The sequence below is a fragment of the Rhinoraja longicauda genome, chromosome 4 (assembly GCF_053455715.1).
Source record: "Rhinoraja longicauda isolate Sanriku21f chromosome 4, sRhiLon1.1, whole genome shotgun sequence".
Lineage (NCBI taxonomy): Eukaryota > Metazoa > Chordata > Chondrichthyes > Rajiformes > Arhynchobatidae > Rhinoraja > Rhinoraja longicauda.
Genome location: NC_135956.1, coordinates 67,026,786 through 67,048,172, shown reverse-complemented (window position 1 = coordinate 67,048,172; position 21,387 = coordinate 67,026,786). Strand labels below are relative to the sequence as shown.

The following is a 21,387-nucleotide window of genomic DNA, read 5'->3' as shown; positions in this document are numbered from 1 at the left end:
GAAGATCTCGGAGAAAACCCACGCAGGTCACGGGGAGAACGTACAAACTCCGTACAGACGGCGCCCGTTGTCAGGATCGAACCTGAGTCTCCGGCGCTGCATTCGCTGTAAGGCAGCAACTCTACCGCTGCGCCACCGTCCCGGTTCTTCTATTACTGTCCTGTGTTTGTCTGCTTATTATAAAACCAGTATGGTCTTCATCAATTAAATCTGGCATGAACTTTTCAAATCGTTTGGAGATAATTGAAGAATATATTTTATAGTCCACATTTAGAATTGATATTGGTCTGTAGTTGGTACAATTTTCCTTGTCTTTGTTCTCTTTGGGGATTAATGTTATAATTGTCTCTTTCCATGACGGGCCCTTCTTTGATGATCCAGTTAAAGGTTCTCAGAAGAAGTGGGTTCAGCTCATTCCGAAATATTTTATGCCATTCTATAGGGAAACCGTCTCTCCAATAAATGGCAGATCTATTGTACTTAAAAGAGTCCTCATTGATTCCCCATCTACTGTAGAGGTTTGTGTATATAATTCTTTATAATATTCCTGGAAGATATGTTCCATTTCTTTTGGATCACTCTCAATTTCTGTGTACAGGGTCCTTAATTTTGTGTATGGTGTTGTCAGCCTGTTGTTTGCGTAGCCTCCGGGCAAGTAATTTAGTGGATTTAGGGCCTAGCTCATAATGTGCGTGTTTTACAAATCTTACTTTTTTCTCCACCTCTTGCCCCAATATTCCATCCATTTGTCCCCTCAAATCTTCTATTTGTTTATAAGTTCTCTGGTCCTTATTATTTTTGTACTTCTGTTCTAAATCCTTCAGGTCTATTATTAACATTATATGTTTTAATTCTGGCCTTTTTAATATGTGATGCCCTAGCTATTAACCTACCTCGTATTACAGCCTTCAATGAGTCCCATGGTATGGGTGGGTCCACCTCCCCATTGTCATTCTCCTCTAGATATCTTTTGATTTCCAATTTAATGTAATTAACAGTTGTTTTATCATTCAGTATTCCAACATTTAATCGCCACTCTGTGTTTTTCCTTCTACTGTCCATTTGAATTGTTAGGTATATGGCATTATGGTCTGATACATCTGCCACGCCAATTCTGCGATCCGTTACCTTATAGCAGTCTTCTTTCTGCATTAAAAAAGTCTATTCTGGAGTAAACTGAGTGCGGTATTGAGTAATGCGTATAGTCTCTTTCTAGAGGGTGAAAATTCCTCCAGTGTTTAGTAGTTTTGTTAACTGGTTCTTATTCTTCTTTTTGCTTGTCGTATCAAGACTATGATTCAATACAACATTCAGACCCCCCCACATATACAAATTCCTTCTACTTCCATTGCAATAATATCAAATAGGGATTTGAAAAAATGTTTATCACTATCGGGGGGGAGCATAGATATTCACCAGTGTCAGGATATTATTATCAACTTTGCCCTTTATTATGATATTCCTCCTTTGTCTTTTATTTCTTTTAAAATTTCTAATTTAACTGAGTTTGATTTCAAGATTGCCATTCCTCTTTTATGACTACAAGTATGTGAGCTATAATATGTGTTTTTATATCCAAATCTTTTCAGCTTCTCATGCTCTTGTCGCAATAAATGGGTTTCTCGTAAAAAAGTAATATGCATCTTCTCTTTTTTCAATTTAGTCATGACTTTGGCCCTCTTAATTGGATTATCCAAACCATTAACATTTAAAGACATTTGATTGATTTCACTGTATCCCCTCAACTCAACACCAGAACCATTCTGAACAGCAAACCAGAACATATCAACAAACAAAGGTGTTTTGCCTGGCAAAACAAAACAGAACATCAAAACATAGATGGACTCGAGAAAAGGGTATTCTCTCTCCCCATAGACCCCGAATCCCTTTGTAAATTGAGGTGGGAAGCCTAACACGAAGAAAGGGCCCTCTCCTAGATAAGGGGAATAACCCTCTATGGGTCCCTCCACTCATTCTAGCTCTAATATTTTGCTAATCTCCCTAACAGTTGGATTTATCTAGTACAGAAAGTTGTATTAAATCAACATTAATTACACTCACATGAGGTCTGTGATGCTTAGAACCAGGCTTATAAACTGATTTGTCTATGAATATGCATATCTCTGCTCTTATTTGTAAACCTAGGATTCCATAAGAACTCAGTATTCTAACATATTGTGGTGGAGACCACTGTATTATCCATGTCTATGACAATAGACAATAGACAATAGACAATAGGTGCAGGAGTAGGCCATTCAGCCCTTCGAGCCAGCACCGCCATTCAATGCGATCATGGCTGATCACTATCAATCAGTACCCCGTTCCTGCCTTCTCCCCATACCCCCTCACTCCGCTATCCTTAAGAGCTCTATCCAGCTCTCTCTTGAAAGCATCCAACGAACTGGCCTCCACTGCCTTCTGAGGCAGAGAATTCCACACCTTCACCACCCTCTGACTGAAAAAGTTCTTCCTCATCTCCGTTCTAAATGGCCTACCCCTTATTCTCAAACTGTGGCCCCTTGTTCTGGACTCCCCCAACATTGGGAACATGTTATCTGCCTCTAATGTGTCCAATCCCCTAATTATCTTATATGTTTCAATAAGATCCCCCCTCATCCTTCTAAATTCCAGTGTATACAAGCCCAATCGCTCCAGCCTTTCAACATACGACAGTCCCGCCATTCCGGGAATTAATCTAGTGAACCTACGCTGCACGCCCTCCATAGCAAGAATATCCTTCCTCAAATTTGGAGACCAAAACTGCACACAGTACTCCAGGTGCGGTCTCACCAGGGCCCGGTACAACTGTAGAAGGACCTCTTTGCTCCTATACTCAACTCCTCTTGTTACGAAGGCCAACATTCCATTGGCTTTCTTCACTGCCTGCTGAACCTGCATGCTTCCTTTCATTGACTGATGCGTACCTTCATAATCATATCTCAGTTCAAGCACGAGTCTTTCGTTGGAATTCTTGGAGGTGCTCCCGTGCCTGTCTGACTGTCTCTGATTCTCCGTGTCTCCCGACGAGCTACCACGGCGCCGTTTGGCGGAGTTGTTCAAGCAGCGGCAGCATGTCCTTGTCTCCCTGCGGCTCTTCCACTTTGTAGCCTCTCCGTTGCAGTTCTCGCACAACTTCCCTTGCGTTATTGTATGTTTGGGGTCCGCTGTCCCAGTGAATACGTATCTTAGTGAATGGTGTCTGAAAACGGATTCCTTCCTCTTTTAGGATGCTTTTAACATGTTTGTATGCCTTACGTTGTTGTACTACAGCGGTAGTATAGTCGTGGTCAAAAGACAGCATTCGTTCTCCAAGTTGGATCTTCTTTTGCCATGCCTGTTTGAGAGCCATCTCTTTAACTTTAAACTGGAGAAAATGGACAATTACGGATCTCGGAGGTGAGCTGGGGCTTGGCTTTTGTGCCAGAGCTCTGTGTGCTCGTTGAATCTGTAAATCTGTCGTTTCGGGGATTGACATTTCACTTCTGAGCAGTTTCTCCACAAAGTGAGGTACTGAGCTGCCTTCCGCATCCTCCGGCACACCGAATATCCGCAGATTATTTCTTCGGGATCTGGACTCCAGATCGATCAGTTTGTCGACAAGTATCTTCTGATCTTTCAGTGTTTCTTGGAGTACGTTGTTTGCAGCCGCACTCCATGTTTCCAGCTCCTTTATTCGGGCCGCGTCTTCTTCCGTTTTTTTATTTTGGTCTTGTATTACTTGCGTGTTCGCCGCCATCTGTTGATTCAATTCATGTTTAAATTCGGCCAGCTCTTCTCTCATATCCCGCTTGAATTCGTCTTTGAATGATGTGAAGTCCGCTTTTAATTCTCTTCTCAAGTTGCTGATTTGCGTACTTATGCTTTTTAATCCCTCATGGCCTCTGTTGCATCGTCTCCGCCAACTTGTTTGTTTTTGTCTTCGTTTGTGTCGCTTCGAGCCTGTCCTGTTTCTTGCATCTTTCTGCTCTTTGTTTTCACTCCCCCACTCATACTGTACTCATTTAAAACTTAAACACTCGCTTACTTTGAATTTAGGGGAGATTTATTTGTCCGACTGTACGGAGCTCTCTGTCTAATCAGCCACCATGCTCTGCTGCCTCTGGATATGCAATGGATGGGGTATGGATCATATGCCGACAGAGGAGATTAGTTTAACTTGGCATTATGTTTGGCACAGACATAGTGGCCGAAGGGCCTGTTCCCATGCTGTACTGTTCTATCGAGTATCTATCTGTATTGATCCCATTTACCAACACTTGGTCAGTAGTTTTCTTAGCTTTTTGATTTGTGATCATCAAGATTCATCTTAACAGTTATAAAACTCTGCCTCCACCACCTCCTCAGGCAGTAACTCCAGATTCCGAGTGAAGGATTTCCACCTCAGATCCTCTTGAAACGTCTCACCCTTTACCCTCTACCCTCTGGTTTCTACACCAACACCGTGGGGAAACATTTTCTACTCTACCCCCTAGATAGTATGTGCAGGGGGATCTGAGGTGTGTACAATAGTTCACACAGGGTATCAGCAGTGCAGATCCCTCAAAACAGTCACAGAGGATGAAAACAGGCCCTTTGGCCAACTTGTTTATGTCGACCAAGATGCCCCATTTGCTTGCCTATGGCCTATATCCTATCCATGTACTTGTCCAAGTGTCATTTAAATGTTATTGCATCTGCCTTAACTATTTCCCCTGGCAGCTCTTTCCAGATACCCACCATCCTCTATGTGAAAATGTTCCCTCAGGTTTCCATTAAATCATTCCCTTCTCACCTTAAGCCTATGTCCTCTAGTTCTTGATTCCCCTACCTTGGGGGAAAAGAGTGTGTCGGCACAGGGAGTGAGTCAGTCTTTACATGGTCCTGGGGAGTGATTCAGTATTTAAGGGGGTCCCCGGGAGTGAGTCGGTATTTGAGTTGGTATTTGCAGAGAGTTGGTGTTTCTGATTAATGAGGTGGGAGTCTGGTGTGTGTCTCTGCTAATCCCAATCCTTATAAGGTTGTGGAGGAGCAGGGAGGTTGAGCTGTCTTTTGGCAGTGCGTGGGATGGGTGAATGTGGAGCAGGGCTATGCTCTTTCTCAGGAATCCACAGCCTCTGATGCTCTCTGAGAGCCCAGTGTACCTCTCCACTGACAAGATTGGGTCAGGGGGTGAGCTCCACACTGCACAGAGACAATGAGTTGCTCTCGCCACCACCTGCCTCACTCTCCCTCCCTCTCACCCTAGCCTCCTTCTTTCTCCCCCCGCCTCCCTCCTTCTCATTCCCCCCTCCCCTGCCACCCCCTCTCTTCCCCCACCTCCCTCCTCGTCTCTATCCTCACCTCCCTCTCTCTTTCCCTACCTCCCTCTCTCCCCCCTACCACCCCCTTCTGGTGGCAGCATCTACACCAGGCTGGCCGCCACAGCCTCGGTGGCAATGAATTTCACAGATTCACCACCCTCTGATTAAAGAAATCCATTCAAAAAGTTGCCCCCTAGGTCCCTCTTAAATCTCTCATCTCTCACCTTAAGTCTATGCCCACTAAGTATAGAATCCTCTACATTGAGAAAAATTGGTAAGTGTTTGTGGTGGGGATGAAAAGTCACAGAAAATACAGGAAACAATTAACAGGTCAGGTAGTATCCTTGGAAAGAGAAACAGAGTGAACATTACATGTAAAAACTCATAGAACATTAACTATTTTTCACACAGCATTCAGCAATTTTTGCACCAGATATCCTGCATTTGCAGTTTATTGCTTTTCATTTCTTGTCAAAATCATTTTTTTACTTCTTTGCGGTTCTCCTGGCAGCCTACTTTCCACCCCATACCATAATCAACGACTTTTTCATCTGGCATTCCCTTCTCTCCTCTCCCGTCGGGCAGAAGATACAAAATTTGAAAGCGTGTGCCACCACATTCAGTAACAGCTTCTGCCCTGCTGTTATCAGACTGCTGAACAGTCCTCCCAAAAGCTAGGGAGTGGTCTTCCAACCTATCTTGGACCTTGCACTTGCACAACATTTTGGACCTTGCACTTGCACAACATTTTGGACCTTGCAGAGGAAGTGGACCAGGAGGATTAAGGAGGAGAGTCTGTCGGGCAGGGGGGGGGGGAGAGTGGAGGGAGGGGGGCGGTGGGGGGGAGGGGGGCAGAGTGGGCAGAGGCCACTGGTCTTGTAGCCTGTAAAGCTCTTCTTACCGCTCCACACATCCCTCATGTTGTTCTGCTGAGGTTTCAGCTCTAGCTTCCTCCTGTAGTTGTCCTTGCCATGTCTCAGTCTCGCCTTCAGGCCTTTCTGCATCTGTTTCACCTCCTCCCTGTCACCATTTCTGAAGGCCCCCCTCTTCTGGTTGAGAAGGGCCTTTATGTCACTGGTGACACTGGGCTTTTTGGGGAAACAGTGTACAGTCTCCTCAGGGGCAACGTTATCCACACAAAGTCCACAGGTCCATCAATGTCCTCTCCATGGGGACTACAGAGTGAGTCCCAGTCTGTGACATCAAAATAATAATAATAATAATAACTTTTATTTGTCATATGTAGGTTGGCACAGGGTCAACGGTACAATGAAATGTATTTGACAAGACAACGGGTCACCTGAGCAGTAATATTCCAAGGATAAATAAGATTTTAAAAAATGACATTAGTAAGGTAAAAAGACAATATTAAAAATAGGTAAAAAGACAATATTAAAAATAATCAACATATGATTTGAAATGTGTTTTATGAGTTCAGAAGCCTGATGGCAGAAAATGTTCTTAAGTCTGGTGGTACGCGCAGCCATACTCCTGTATCGTCTGCCTGACAGTAACAAGGAGAACAGCCTGCGTGCTGGGTGGCTGTGGTCCTTGATGATGCAGGCACTGCCGGTAGAAAATGTCCTGAATGGCCGGGAGACAGTTGCCAGTGATGTGCTGTGCCGTCTTCACCACTCTGTAGTGATTTGTGGCTGTGCGCAGAACAGTTCCCGTACCAGACTGTAATGCAGCCCGTCAGCAGGCTCTCGATGATGCATCTGTAGAAGTTTGTGAGGATGCTGGCGTTCATGCCAAACTTCCTCAGTCTTCTCAGGAAAAAGAGCCGCTGGTGGGCCTTCTTTGTTATTGTGTCCATGTGCAGTGTCCAGGAAAGGTCCTCAGTGATGTGCACACCGAGGAACTTAAAGCTGCTGACCCTTTCAACCTCAGCATCACCGATGTGGATGGGGAGGTGTCCACTCCCCCGCTGTCTCCTGTAGTCCACGATCATCTCTTTAGTTTTGCTGACGAAACAAAACAAAACAGCCCTGCAGAACGTCACAGGCCTCCTGTGACCACCTGCTCACTGACCTTGTGGTCACAGGCAGCCTCTGGACCATTGGCTTATACTTGGGTTGTGGTCAGATCTTCCCAGTGGCAGAAGGGCTATGGAACTGTATGCCTCTTTAACATTGGCAGATAGCAGGTCCAATGTTTTCATATCATATCGTATCCCTGGTGGGACAGTCAAGAAACTGAATGAGAGTGGGTGGGTAGGGTAACGTCAAAAGGAAGTAGTAGTCAATTTGAAAAGTCCGGGAGCAGAGCAAGGACGCCCGTTGGCTGAGCAGTAAAGTAAGTGCTAATCACAGTTGAACAGGCAGTTTAAAAAAAGAGCGCCAAAAGGAAGTAGTAGTCAATTTGAAAAGTCCGGGAGCAGAGCAAGGACGCCCGTTGGCTGAGCAGTCAAGTAAGTGCTAATCACAGTTCAACAGGCAGTTTAAGTGAGAAGTCAGGTAAATTGGACAATCAGGCAATTTAAATTGGTGATATAAGCAAGGCTCACAAAAGGGTGCAGCCCTGTTCAGGTGCAGACCAGTGAGAAAAGTGCGAGTCTTTGGCTGCGAGTCTTCGGCGAGGAGGCTGAGGTGAGGAGGATACCATTGTTTTAAGCCAGAGCTGGTTATAGGCACAAGGTGATGGCGGAAAAGTTGGTGCGGTGTGTTTCCTGCAGGATGTGGGAAGACAGGGACGTCGCTGGAGCTTCTGGGAGCTACACCTGCAAGAACTGTGTCCAGGTGCAGCTCCTGAAGGGACGTGTGGTGGAGTTGGAGAGGCAGTTGGATGACCTCAGGGCCATCCGGGAATGCGAGAGTTTCCTCGACAGGACCTATTGTGAGGCTGTCACGCCAACGGTCCAGGTCGAGCGAAGGTGGGAGACTGTTTCTGGGGGGAGTGGACGTGGACTACAGGAGACCCCAGTGGCTGTGCCTATTGCAAATAGGTATACCCTCTTGGGAACTGTCGGGGCAGAAGACGTTTCCAGTCCGAGTGGCGGACCTGTTGGCAAGGATACACGACAGGGGAGACCGAAGTCTGGAAGAGCCGTAGTGGTCGGTGACTCCATAGTCCGAGGGACGGATAGAAGATTCTGTGGCAGCAGGAGGGACTTGAGGATGGTCTGTTGCCTCCCTGGTGCCAGGGTTCAACACATCACAGACCGGCTTCAGAAAATCCTAGCGAGGGAAGGCGATCAACCTGAAGTCGTTGTGCACGTGGGCACGAATGACGTCGGGCGGAAGAGGAAGGAGGTGCTACAGCGGGAGTTTAGAGAGTTGGGAAAAACGCTGAGAAGTAGGACGTCGAAGGTAGTTATCTCTGGACTGCTACCGGTACCTCGTGCTGGTGAGGCCAGGAACAGAGAGATAGAGGGTATGAATTTATGGCTGAGGGACTGGTGCAGAGAGCAGGGATTTAGATTTCTGGACCACTGGGATCTCTTCTGGGCTAGGGGTGACTTGTACAAAAAGGACGGGTTGCATCTTAACAGCAGGGGGACAAACATTCTGGCAGGCAGGTTTGCTAGTGTGACACCTGTGGCTTTAAACTAAGTAGTGGGGGGGAGGGGTTAACAAATTGTGAATATGAAGATGAGGTAAAAGGGAATACAGGAGATATTGCAAAAGACTCTCGGAAGAATGGGAACAGAAGTTCTAGAGTGGAAAAGAAATTAAGGGCAGGGCCAATTGTGAACGATGTGAGAGGGGAGGTAAATACAGAAGTTAAAGTGTTGTACTTAAATGCGCGTAGTATAAAAAATAAAGTGGATGAGCTTGAGGCTCAGTTAGTCATGGGCAAGTATGATGTTGTAGGGATCACTGAGACATGGCTACAAGAGGACCAGGGCTGGGAACTGAATATTCAGGGGTACACAACGTATAGAAAAGACAGACAGGTGGGCAGAGGGGGTGGGGTTGCTCTGATGGTAAGGAATGATATTCATTCCCTTGCAAGGGGTGACATAGAATCAGGAGATGTTGAATCAGTATGGATAGAAATGAGAAATTGTAAGGGTAAAAAGACCCTAATGGGAGTTATCTATAGGCCCCCAAACAGTAGCCTCGACTTAGGGTGCAAGTTCAATCAGGAGATAAAATTGGCGTGTCAAAAATGTAATGCTACGGTGGTTATGGGAGATTTCAACATGCAGGTAGACTGGGAAAATCAGGTTGGAAATGGACCCCAGGAAAGAGAGTTTGTAGAGTGCCTTCGAGATGGATTCTTAGAACAGCTTGTACTGGAGCCTACCAGGGAGAAGGCAATTCTGGATTTAGTGTTGTGTAATGATCCTGATCTGATAAGGGGACTAGAGGTAAAAGAGCCATTAGGAGGCAGTGATCACAACATGATAAGTTTTACTCTGCAAATGGAAAGGCAGAAGGGAAAATCGGAAGTGTCGGTATTGCAGTATAGCAAAGGGGATTACAGAGGCATGAGGCGGGAGCTGGCCAAAATTGATTGGAAGGAGGCCCTAGCAGGGAAGACGGTAGAACAGCAATGGCAGGTATTCCTGGGAATAATGCAGAGGTTGCAGGATCAATTTATTCCAAAGAGGTGGAAAGACTCTAAGGGGAGTAAGAGACACCTGTGGCTGACAAGGGAAGTCAGGGACAGCATAAAAATTAAGGAGAGGAAGTATAACATAGCAAAGAAGAGTGGGAAGACAGAGGATTGGGACTCTTTTAAAGAGCAACAAAGGTTAACTAAAAAGGCAATACGAGGAGAAAAGATGAGGTACGAGGGTAAACTAGCCAATAATATAAAGGAGGATAGCAAAAGTTTTTTTAGGTACGTGAAGAGGAAAAAAATAGTCAAGGCAAATGTGGGTCCCTTGAAGACAGAAGCAGGGGAATTTATTATGGGGAACAAAGAAATGGCAGACGAGTTAAACCGTTACTTTGGATCTGTCTTCACTGAGGAAGATACACACAATCTCCCAAATGTTCTAGGGGCTGGAGAACCTAGGGTGATGGAGGAACTGAAGGAAATCCACATTAGGCAGGAAATGGTTTTGGGTAGACTGATGGGACTGAAGGCTGATAAATCCCCAGGGCCTGATGGTCTGCATCCCAGAGTACTTAAGGAGGTGGCTCTAGAAATAGTGGAAGCATTGGAGATCATTTTTCAATGTTCTATCGATTCAGGATCAGTTCCTGTGGATTGGAGAATAGCAAATGTTATCCCACTTTTTAAGAAAGGAGGGAGAGAGAAAACGGGTAATTATAGACCAGTTAGTCTGACATCAGTGGTGGGGAAAATGCTGGAGTCAATTATAAAAGACGAAATTGCTGAGCATTTGGATAGCAGTAACGGGATCGTTCCGAGTCAGCATGGATTTACGAAGGGGAAATCATGCTTGACAAATCTACTGGAATTTTTTGAGGATGTAACTAGGAAAATTGACAAGGGAGAGTCAGTGGATGTGGTGTACCTCGACTTTCAGAAAGCCTTCGACAAGGTCCCACATAGGAGATTAGTGGGCAAAATTAGGGCACATGGTATTGGGGGTAGGGTACTGACATGGATAGAAAATTGGTTAACAGACAGAAAGCAAAGAGTGGGGATAAATGGGTCCCTTTCGGAATGGCAGGCAGTGACCAGTGGGGTACCGCAAGGTTCGGTGCTGGGACCCCAGCTATTTACGATATACATTAATGACTTAGACGAAGGGATTAAAAGTACCATTAGCAAATTTGCAGATGATACTAAGTTGGGGGGTAGTGTGAATTGTGAGGAAGATGCAATAAGGCTGCAGGGTGACCTGGACAGGTTGTGTGAGTGGGCGGATACATGGCAGATGCAGTTTAATGTAGATAAGTGTGAGGTTATTCACTTTGGAAGTAAGAATAGAAAGGCAGATTATTATCTGAATGGTGTCAAGTTAGGAGGAGGGGGGGTTCAACGAGATCTGGGTGTCCTAGTGCATCAGTCAATGAAAGGAAGCATGCAGGTTCAGCAGGCAGTGAAGAAAGCCAATGGAATGTTGGCCTTCGTAACAAGAGGAGTTGAGTATAGGAGCAAAGAGGTCCTTCTACAGTTGTACCGGGCCCTGGTGAGGCCGCACCTGGAGTACTGTGTGCAGTTTTGGTCTCCAAATTTGAGGAAGGATATTCTTGCTATGGAGGGCGTGCAGCGTAGGTTCACTAGATTAATTCCCGGAATGGCGGGACTGTCGTATGTTGAAAGGCTGGAGCGATTGGGCTTGTATACACTGGAATTTAGAAGGATGAGGGGGGATCTTATTGAAACATATAAGATAATTAGGGGATTGGACACATTAGAGGCAGATAACATGTTCCCAATGTTGGGGGAGTCCAGAACAAGGGGCCACAGTTTGAGAATAAGGGGTAGGCCATTTAGAACGGAGATGAGGAAGAACTTTTTCAGTCAGAGGGTGGTGAAGGTGTGGAATTCTCTGCCTCAGAAGGCAGTGGAGGCCAGTTCGTTGGATGCTTTCAAGAGAGAGCTGGATAGAGCTCTTAAGGATAGCGGAGTGAGGGGGTATGGGGAGAAGGCAGGAACGGGGTACTGATTGATAGTGATCAGCCATGATCGCATTGAATGGCGGTGCTGGCTCGAAGGGCTGAATGGCCTACTCCTGCACCTATTGTCTATTGTCTATTGTCAAGTTGTTGAAATCCCCTGAGATTGCAATGAAAGCACTCGGGTGCTCAACCCCGGCTTTATGTTACTTACAGCCTTGGTATGTATTGTGAATAGCTGGGGTCCCAGCACTGATCCCTTTGGCATTAGTCACGGCCTGCCATTGGAAAGACACTTGTTCATTCCTCTTCTCTGTTTCAGGTGTTCAGAACACAGGGGGTGGGGGGTAAGTGAGGGGGGAATCGGGTATGCAGGTCACTGTGGGTGAGACCAGGAGCAGAGATGGGCTGAATGAGCGTGGATATGTGGGGATGAAGTCTATAAAGAGGGGTGGGTGGGCTTGGGCGATGCGTGTGAGGGGAACACAGCTGGTGGGATATGCTGGACACTGGGTTGAAGGAGATACTGAGGGAGTGCAGAACAGGAGATGGGCGGGATCTGGAGCATTAGATACCAGAGATGAGGGTCACTAGGGAGGGGGGTATGGGCCATGGAGATGCAGGACATTGGCCGTGGAGAATGCTGCAGGTAGAGGTTCCCTGTGATGGAGATGTGGGACTCTGGGATGGGGTACAGGATCCTGATATGGGAGAAGGGCTTCATTGGGTAGGGATGTGGGACTCTGTGGACAGGGGTATTCTGGGGGTGCAGGACCTTGGGGACATGGATATGATGGAGCTGCACGATCCCGGGGGACGGTGTGGGGTGAGGGGGTTCCTGGAAGAGGTTATTCCCTGGGTCCATCCCTGGTTGTAGAACAGGGCAGTGGGTGAAGCGGCGGGCCCAAGGGGGTAATTACTCGGTGGTCGGGGTGTGGTTCCTGAGGGAACGGAATGAGGACTCGTGGGGGGTGAGGATGAGGTACCCACAGCTGGAGGATTGGGCCCTGAAGGTAGGGGTGAGGGGACCCAGGGGCGAGGGCTCCGTACCTGGATATGAGGGGATTGCGCACCCTCGGGTAAGGGCTTGGGCCCGGGGGTCGTGGTACCCGGGCGTCGGGATGATGTACCAGTGGGTTCAGGCCCGGTGGGTTGATCATTTACGAGGGAGGGAGGAATCATGTACCCGTGGGGGGGGGAAATCGTGTACCGGGGGGGCAGGGAGGATATGTACCGGGGGGGGGGGGGAATCATGTACCCAGCAGGGGTGGTGAGGGGGGTGAGTGCGGCGGTTCGCCCTCGAGCTACAGCAGCAAGCACCACGTGCTCGGCGCGGCCGGGCGTGGAAGGGGCGTGGCCTAGCCGGGCGCCCGGCGTGCTGACGTGTACGCGTGCGTGAGGTGCGGACGCGCGGCGTCGGGCGGAGAGTGCGGGCGGCGAGGGCGAGGGGGAGGCGGCAGAGGGGGAGGGGGAGGCGGCAGAGGGGGAGGAGTAGTAGTAGGAGGCAGTGGTCTGACCTGAGTTAGCGGAGTCGGCGGGCAGACGGACGGGCTGCGGACCATCCGGACAACAAAGCCCGGGAGAGCGGCTGGCTGGCTGGCTGCTGGGCGAGCGACAGGGCTGCGATGGAGCGGGGCGGCGCCGGCCTCCGGCACCAGGCTCGCTGCGGCATCCGACGCTGAAGTAACGGACCGGCCTTTGTGAACGGTCGGCGGCGAGGGTCGCGGGCCCGGGCCACGCCTGACCCTTCACACCCGGCCTCTCACCCCGGACCCTAGGCCATGAACTTCCAGTCTCCGCCGACGCTGCTGGCCGGCTCCCCGGGCTCGGGCTCCGGCTCGGGCTCCGGGGGCTCGGTGCTGGGTCCGCCCGGCGGGGCCCTGGCGCTGAGCTGCGGCTCTGGCTCCGGCTCCATGCCCGTGTTGTCGCACTCGGGCTCGGGCTCGGCGGCCGCCTCCGCAGGCGCCCCGGCGCTCTCCAACTCGGCGGCCATCCGCGCCGAGATCCAGCGCTTCGAGAGCGTGCACCCCAACATCTACGCCATCTACGACCTGATCGAGAGGGTCGAGGACGTGGGGCTGCAGAACCAGATCCGAGAGCATGTCATCAGCATCGAAGGTAGGAGCCGACCGTGGAGCCGCTGCCCTTCGCACCGGGTACCCACTCCCGATTGTTGCACCGATACCCCCTCACCATCGTGCATCAACACCGGGTACCCACTCCCGACTGTTGTGATACCTCCTCACCATCGGGCATCAGCACCGGGTACCCACTCCCGACTGTTGTGATACCTCCTCACCATCGGGCATCAGCACTGGGTACCCACTCCCGACTGTTGCTCCGATACCCCCTCACCATCGGGCATCAGCACCGAGTGCACACCCGATTGTTGCACCGTTTCCCTCTCACCATCGGGCATCAACACCGAGTGCACACCCGATTGTTGTACTGTTTCCCTCTCACCATCGGATGATGGCTACGTTTACCCACTCCCGATTGTTGCTCCCCACTTACCGTCGGGTATCAGCACCGAGTGCCCACCCGATTATTGCACCGTTTCCCTTTCACCACCGGGCATAGGTTACTGACTCTCGATTGTTTTACCGTATCCCTCTCACAATCGTACATCAGCACCGGGTACCCACTCCTGATTACTGTATCAATACCTCCTCTTCATCGGGTATCAATCAACACCGGGTATGCACTCGCGATTGTTGCTCCGTTTCTCTCTCACTATCGGGCATAGGCTACTGACTCGCGCGATTATTGCACCATTACCCTCTCACCATCGGTTATTGACTCTCGACCACTGCGCCATGACCCTCTCGCCTCTGGGCACCAGCGTTCGTTGCAGCCTCCCGATTGTTGCTTTGATACCGCCCTGGTATCTGGCAATCAACATTGATTCCCGGGGTACAGATTCTGGATGATCTGCCATGATCATATTGAATGGCGGTGCTGGCTCGAATGGCCTACTCCTACACCTATTTTATATGTCTCTATGGTATCGATACCCTTTCACCACTGGGCATTAACACCGGTTTATGCCTCCCGATTATTGAACTATATAGCCTTTCTCTACTTGGAAACAACCGGTTACCAATTCCCGATTATCGTATCGATATCCCCGGGCCATTTCGAACCAACATCGAACCAAAAGAGACTGACTCCCTCTTATTCCATCTTTACTGGGCACCGATATCGGTTGCTGATTTCCGATACACAGATACCTCTCATTGCTCGGCGCTAATGGTGTTTACTGATTCCTGGTTACTTTAACGATTTCCCATCACCAGCAGGATACTGCAGGGGTTACTTATTTCCGATTGTTGTATTAATACTCTTCATGGCTGGGCACCAGCACTGTTTACTAACTACCTCCCGGTTATTGTTTCGATATACAGCCGAGCATCTACGCCGGTTGCGATTGCCCATTGTTGCAAACGTCAAATCGGTGTTCCAGCAGCACCAACAGCGATTGTATATATTTCGATTCGTTGGAATCGACCTAATTTGACAGATTTCTTGTTTTATATCATCTTGAATGTTCATACTGGTGTTTTATTATTGAAGTGGATTGTTATTATTAAGAATATCTTTTTTTTTGTAAACTATTCAATATATTCTCTTAGGTACATTATAGAACATTTGCTGGGGTGATTTCTAAATGATGAGCCTGGTCTGTTGACACCACTGGACTTTGAGTTTAATAATGCATGGGAGGTTATCTTAAATTATGCCTTTGTGTGTCAAATAAGGTGCTGGTTCGTGCTGAGTACATTTATGAATTGAATGTGATACTGGGGGAATCTTATTGATACTGCTTAATTTTTTTATATTAAGGACTGTTGACAGCAGATTTCCTGGTGTGAAGATTCACCTTTTTAAAATATATATCAAATTTAATTAGTTTTATCTATAAATTTTGCGTTTGAGTTTAATTCAAAGAATAAAGATCAATTTCAAGTGATTTTGGTTAGCAGGTGGATTATATTTTTCTATCGCCAGCCTTGATTATTATTCTGTGCTAAAATTGAATTTGTTTAAATGTTGCAAGTCTTTAATATGTGTATATTGAAATGAAGTGGAAATGGGCCAGTAACTAAATTTGTAAAGACATTTTGGAAGCACTCTAACGTTTAGCATAAAGACATTTAAGGGGATGAGATGTTATGCTCCAAGATATTAATGGAATATCCCTTTGTGCCTGTTAGGTGTTTTGTTTTACACTTCAAAACACTAAAATTAGAAGATTTGGTGTTAAAGATTTCCAGTTTGATCACCGGAAATATACTGTCTTCTGTATATTTTTGTCAAATCCTAATGAGGAGCTGTACTAGGCAGGGAGAGGGTATCTCGGGGACATGATATGAGGAACTGCAATTCTGAGGAATAGCCGTTTGAATGCACAATATAGAGTCCTGAATTTGACTGCATCTTTGCTTGTTTATGTAACATAATCACAGCAGGATGTTGAGTACAAATACAAGTGAGCACTGGTGCTGTGTGACACTGTCGCAGTCTGAGTGAAGACCTCATCAAGCTGACAGCTCTGCAGTATTAGTGGTTACCCAGCTGTTCAAGCACTGCACTGGGGCAGCAGAAATGTGATTATATCAAGCTCCAAATCTGGAGAACCATCTTGTAATATTCTAACGCAGCATTGTAACAGTTACATCAGTGCGTGGGTGTCCCAGTAATTTGGAGCATGCGGTAAACACTGGTTTACTTGACCACTGGAGAAAACTAATGGATAAATGAATGAATTCCACTCCAGGTCCTACCACTGGCTGCTTTCTTGTGTGGCTTTATTTCATAAAAATATTCCAATAATTTGTGTGCGTGAATTGATAAAATACATGGTGTGCATTAGATCGCTGTAGTTTTGCTAATGGTTCATTGATTGTTTGTCCCTGCGCCTTGACCATTGGATCATTCTGCCTGTTATTTGCGCTTGAAAGCAAGTTTTAAGTTTCTCTGACAGCTGTGTGATGATCATCTTAGAGTGGGACATTCATCCAGGGAATGGGGGAGGGGGTGGCTGGGGGATAATTGTTCAGGATCATGTTTTCTTTACCCAATTCCTGAATTTTTTTGGGGGGTTAATCAAGTGTCAAAAAGGTGGCAAGACCATTTTCACTTGGGCAACTAAGATTGTCCATTTTAGGAGAGGGCATTAAAATTGGTGTATAACCCACAGCAGAAAATATTCAATATATGGAGATCCAATAATGCGATGAAAAGCTTTAAAATAAATGTATGGAATTTAGTGATATAATTTCCTCATCGAGGCTCCTCTGCTGCCAAGACTCCCAGCCATAACTTGCATCTTTAGATAGACACAAAATGCTTGAGTAACTGAGCGGGTCAGGCAGCATTTCTGAAGAAAAGGAACAGGTGATGTTTTGGGTCGAGACCCTTCTTCAGACTGGCAGTCTGAAGAAGGGTCTCGACCCGAAACATCACCTTTCTCCAGAGATGGTGCCTGACCCGCAGTTACTCCAGCATTTTTTGCCTATCTTTGGTGTAAACCAGCATCTACAGTTTCTTCCTACATACCTCCTGACTAACCTTCCTTCTTCCTTCCAGCCTGTAACCTAAATCACACTATATCAGTTCACCGATCACCCCCATACTTGCTAAAATACACAGCACCTGGTTAAGCAATAGCTTGGATTTAAGTACTCCTTGTCTCCAAGCCCCTTTGGTCTTGACCCTTCCTATGTCTGTAACCTCTTTCTTTATCGTTATCAACCTCCCTCTGTAACCAAATTCATCATCCATCTATTTAGCGATGTGAATGATGTTGGATTACATTGATGGATCCAACAGATTGCAGAAGCATTGCAAAGATAGTGTGATAAAATAGGAAGTGTCCCATTCACATTGGAATAATGGGAACCAAGTTGGTCATTTGGCAGGTGTTCCTGGCTATTTCGGCTTGCAACAAGATTTGGCGCAGATGCAATGCAGTTTTGGTTGTTTTCAGAAATATGCATGGAACAGTCATCTGCTATTGGTCCTGATATGTTTTTATTTAAGGCTACTTTTGAGGATTGTGTGTGTATGTTTGTGTGTATTACTCCAGACACAGGCTTTTTTGCTGAAGACGATTGGTTCTGGAATAATCCATACTTGTGTATTTATTAAGTTGAATGAATAAGTTTATTGGCCAAGTATGTACACATGCAAGGAGTGTGCCTTGGTGTTCCGCTCGCAAGTAACAACATGAACATACAGTAAACAATTAATAGTAAAGCATAAAACATTAAGAATATAACATTACGGTTTAAACATGTGAATTCATGTACCACTTCGCTTCCTGAAGTCGATCACTATCTCCTTTGCTGACATTGAGTGAAAGGTTGAGTGAAAGGTTGTCTCGACATCAGGGCACTATTCCCCTCATAATCTTATGCCCCTCTATAAGGTTACGCCTCAGCCTGTGCTCCAAGGAATAAAGTCCTAAACTGCCCAGCCTCTCCTTGTTGCTCAGGCCCACTCAGGTTGGCGGTGTTTCTCTAAAATGGATTATAACTTGACTTTTTGAAAGATTCTCACTCCATGAAAATCCCAGTCTTCTGCCCATTGTTGAGTCTTGTTATATGTGGAGAATGCACTGCAGTAGACTGATGTCATCTTTGTTATTAAACTGCAGCATTCTGCCTCCTCGCTTTATCATGAGTACATCAGAGATTTTTTTGTCCATTATTTGGATCTGTGTCTCAAAATCTGTGTCTCAGTCGCAGTCTTTAAAATACTTGTAAATACTTGAAAAAGCTTTCACAAACTTCAAATTCTCAACAAGGTTTTGTATAATTGCAGCTCCTTGCTATAAAGAGGAACTTACCTTTTATCTTGCTAATTAGCATCATATAGACTTTCAGCCCACCGAGTCTGTGCTGGTCATCAAACAGCCAATTGTGCTATTCTGCACTAATCCCATTTCATTCCCCCGACATTTTCATTAACTTCTCCTCGATAATATTAATTGTCTATTCTCTCGGGGCAGTTGATCAGCCAGTGCGCATGTGTAAGCACACCAACATCTATACTTCCTGAAGAAGGGTCTTGACCCGAAACGTCACCCATTCCTTCTCTCCAGAGATGCTGCCTGTCCCACTGAGTTACTCCAGCATTTTGTGCCTATCTTCACCTTTACTTCCTTAGACGGCTTAGGAAGTTCAGTGTGTCCCAACTTCCTCTTCTCCCCTCCCCATCAGGCAAAAGATATAGGTGTGAAAACGCACACCTCCAGATTCAGGAGCAGTTTCTTCCTAGCTGTTATCAGGCAACTGAATCATTCGACCAACAACTAGAGAGTCCTGAACGACTATCTACTTCATTAGACACCCTCAGACTATCTTTGATCGGACTTTATCTTGCACTAAACGTTATTCATGATATTCCCGTTATCATGTATCTGTACACGATTGTATGTACTGCCTTGACGCCACCCAGTGGACCACTGTGGCAGACAACTTCCAGCAGGCCGAGGTCAGAGCCTGCGGTCGACGGAGGCTGTGGGTCAGAGCGACCAATGGGGAGCCCGTGGCCAACGGAGCCTGGGTCACTGGAGTCTGTGGCTGGGGCCTGGGTTGGCGCCACGGAGGCGTCTGGCCCCGGCGACGATAATGGAGGGGCTGATGCAGCGGTCGATTATGGCGCCAACCGACGGACGAGGGCAGACCATGTGGGAGTAAGGACGCAGCTGCCGGGGGAAGGAATAATGGAGGACGGCGTCGGGGGACCATCGTGAGGGAGGGGGAAGAACAGTGAACAATGGAGGACCCGTGTGGGGTGACCGCTGTGAGGGAGGGTTGGGAGAGAACAAAGGGGGACCTGGCGCTGATACTTTGTAGCTTTTTAAGCGCCCTTTTTGTGCTGACTGTTTGCATACCTTGGGTATGCAAGTAAAGAATATCACTGTGACTTGTGTCGCATGTGACAGTAAAGTATTAATTCATTCATTTCCTCTAACTGGTTAGCACACAACAAAACATTTTCACTGTACCTCAGAACATGTAAACTCATAACTCATGTTTTGGACCTAGGTCGCTGGAGCAGTGAGGCAACAGCTCTATGAACTGCACAACTGTGTTCACTTGCTTGCTGAACCTGCATTTTAAAGTCTGAATGTTGCCTGTTTTGCCCCATACCCTTTTTTATTAACATTTAAAAATGTGTTTCAGTTCTTGCCACTTAAGTGAATAATGTTGCATTTTCCATGACACATCACAATATCTGCCATAAATATCTGTGCACCATGCTTAATCCTTTGCAGGAATTTTGTATCCCTTCTTGTAGTTTGATTTTCTGCCAAACTTTGTATCACTAAGAAACAGGAAACACTGCACGTGGTCTTTTAAACTTGGTTATCAATACAGGTTGTAAACAGCTGAGGACCTGTATAATTATTGGACTCAACAAGTAACAATTTGAAGATCACCTAAATTATTTTCTGTTCTTTTGCCAATCTTATGCGTAAGTACTGTGTGTTTCTGAGCACTGGGTTGTAAGCAGTGTAGTAAAGATTCACCAGCTTGATTCTTGGGTGAAGTGTTTTATTTCAGTTGAACTGATTAAGCCTATAGTTGCTGGAGTTCAGAAGAATGAGAGGTGATCTTTATGAAACATACAGTGCCCTCCATAATGTTTGGGACAAAGACCCATCATTTATTTATTTGCCTCTGTACTCCACAATTTGAGATTTGTAATGAAAATAATCACACGTGGTTAAAGTGCACGTTGTCAGATTTTAATGAAGGCCATTCTTGTACATTTTAGTTTCACTATGTTGAAATTACAGCCGTGTTTATACATAGTCCCCCCATTTCAGGGCACCATAATGTTGGGACATATGGCTTCAAAGGCGTTTGTAATTGCTCAGGTGTGTTTAATTGCCTCGTTAATGCAGGTATAAGAGAGCTCTCAGCACCTAACCTTTCCTCCAGTCGTTCCATCACCTTTGGAAACTTTTATTGGTGTTTATCAACATGAGGACCAAAGTTGTGCCAATGACAATAGACAATAGGTGCAGGAGTAGGCCATTCGGCCCTTCGGGCCAGCACCGCCATTCAATGTGATCATGGCTGATCATTGACAATCAGTACCCTGTTCCTGCCTTCGCCCCAGATCCCTTGACTCCGCTATGAAAGTCAAAGAAGCCATTATGAGACTGAGAAACAAGAATAAAACTGTTAGAGACATCAGCCAAACCTTAGGCTTACCAAAATCAAATGTTTGGAACATCATTAAGAAGGAAGAGAGCACTGGTGAACTTACTAATCGCAAAGGGACTGGCAGGCAAGGAAGACCTCCACAGGTGATGACAGAAGAATTTTCTCTATAATAAAGAAAAATCTCCAAACACCTGTCCGACAGATCAGAAACACTCTTCAGGAGTCAGGTGTAGATTTGTCAATGACCACTGTCCGCAGAAGACTTCATGAACAGAAATACAGAGGCTACACTGCATGATGCAAACCACTGGTTTGCCGCAAAAATCGGATGGCCAGGAGACAGTTTGCCAAGAAGTACTTAAAAGAGCAACCACAGTTCTGGAAAAAGTTCTTCTGGACAGATGAGATGAAGATTACCTATATCAGAGTGATGGCAAGGGCAAA

At 46.6% G+C, this 21,387-nt stretch overlaps 1 protein-coding gene across 4 annotated transcripts in view; it reads left to right on the top strand.

Annotated features, from left to right (window-relative positions):
* The first annotated feature begins 13,240 nt into the window (after nt 1–13,240).
* LOC144592814 (arf-GAP with GTPase, ANK repeat and PH domain-containing protein 3-like) overlaps nt 13,241–21,387 on the top strand; it is a 301,655-nt gene continuing 293,508 nt past the window's right edge. For all 4 annotated transcript variants that reach the window (XR_013547177.1, XM_078397926.1, XM_078397930.1 and 1 more), the window contains exon 1: nt 13,241–13,879. Coding sequence is in view for 3 of the 4 variants with exons in the window: in XM_078397926.1 (XP_078254052.1) it covers nt 13,543–13,879 (337 nt within the window). In the remaining variant the exon portion in view is untranslated. The remainder of the gene's footprint in view (nt 13,880–21,387) is intronic.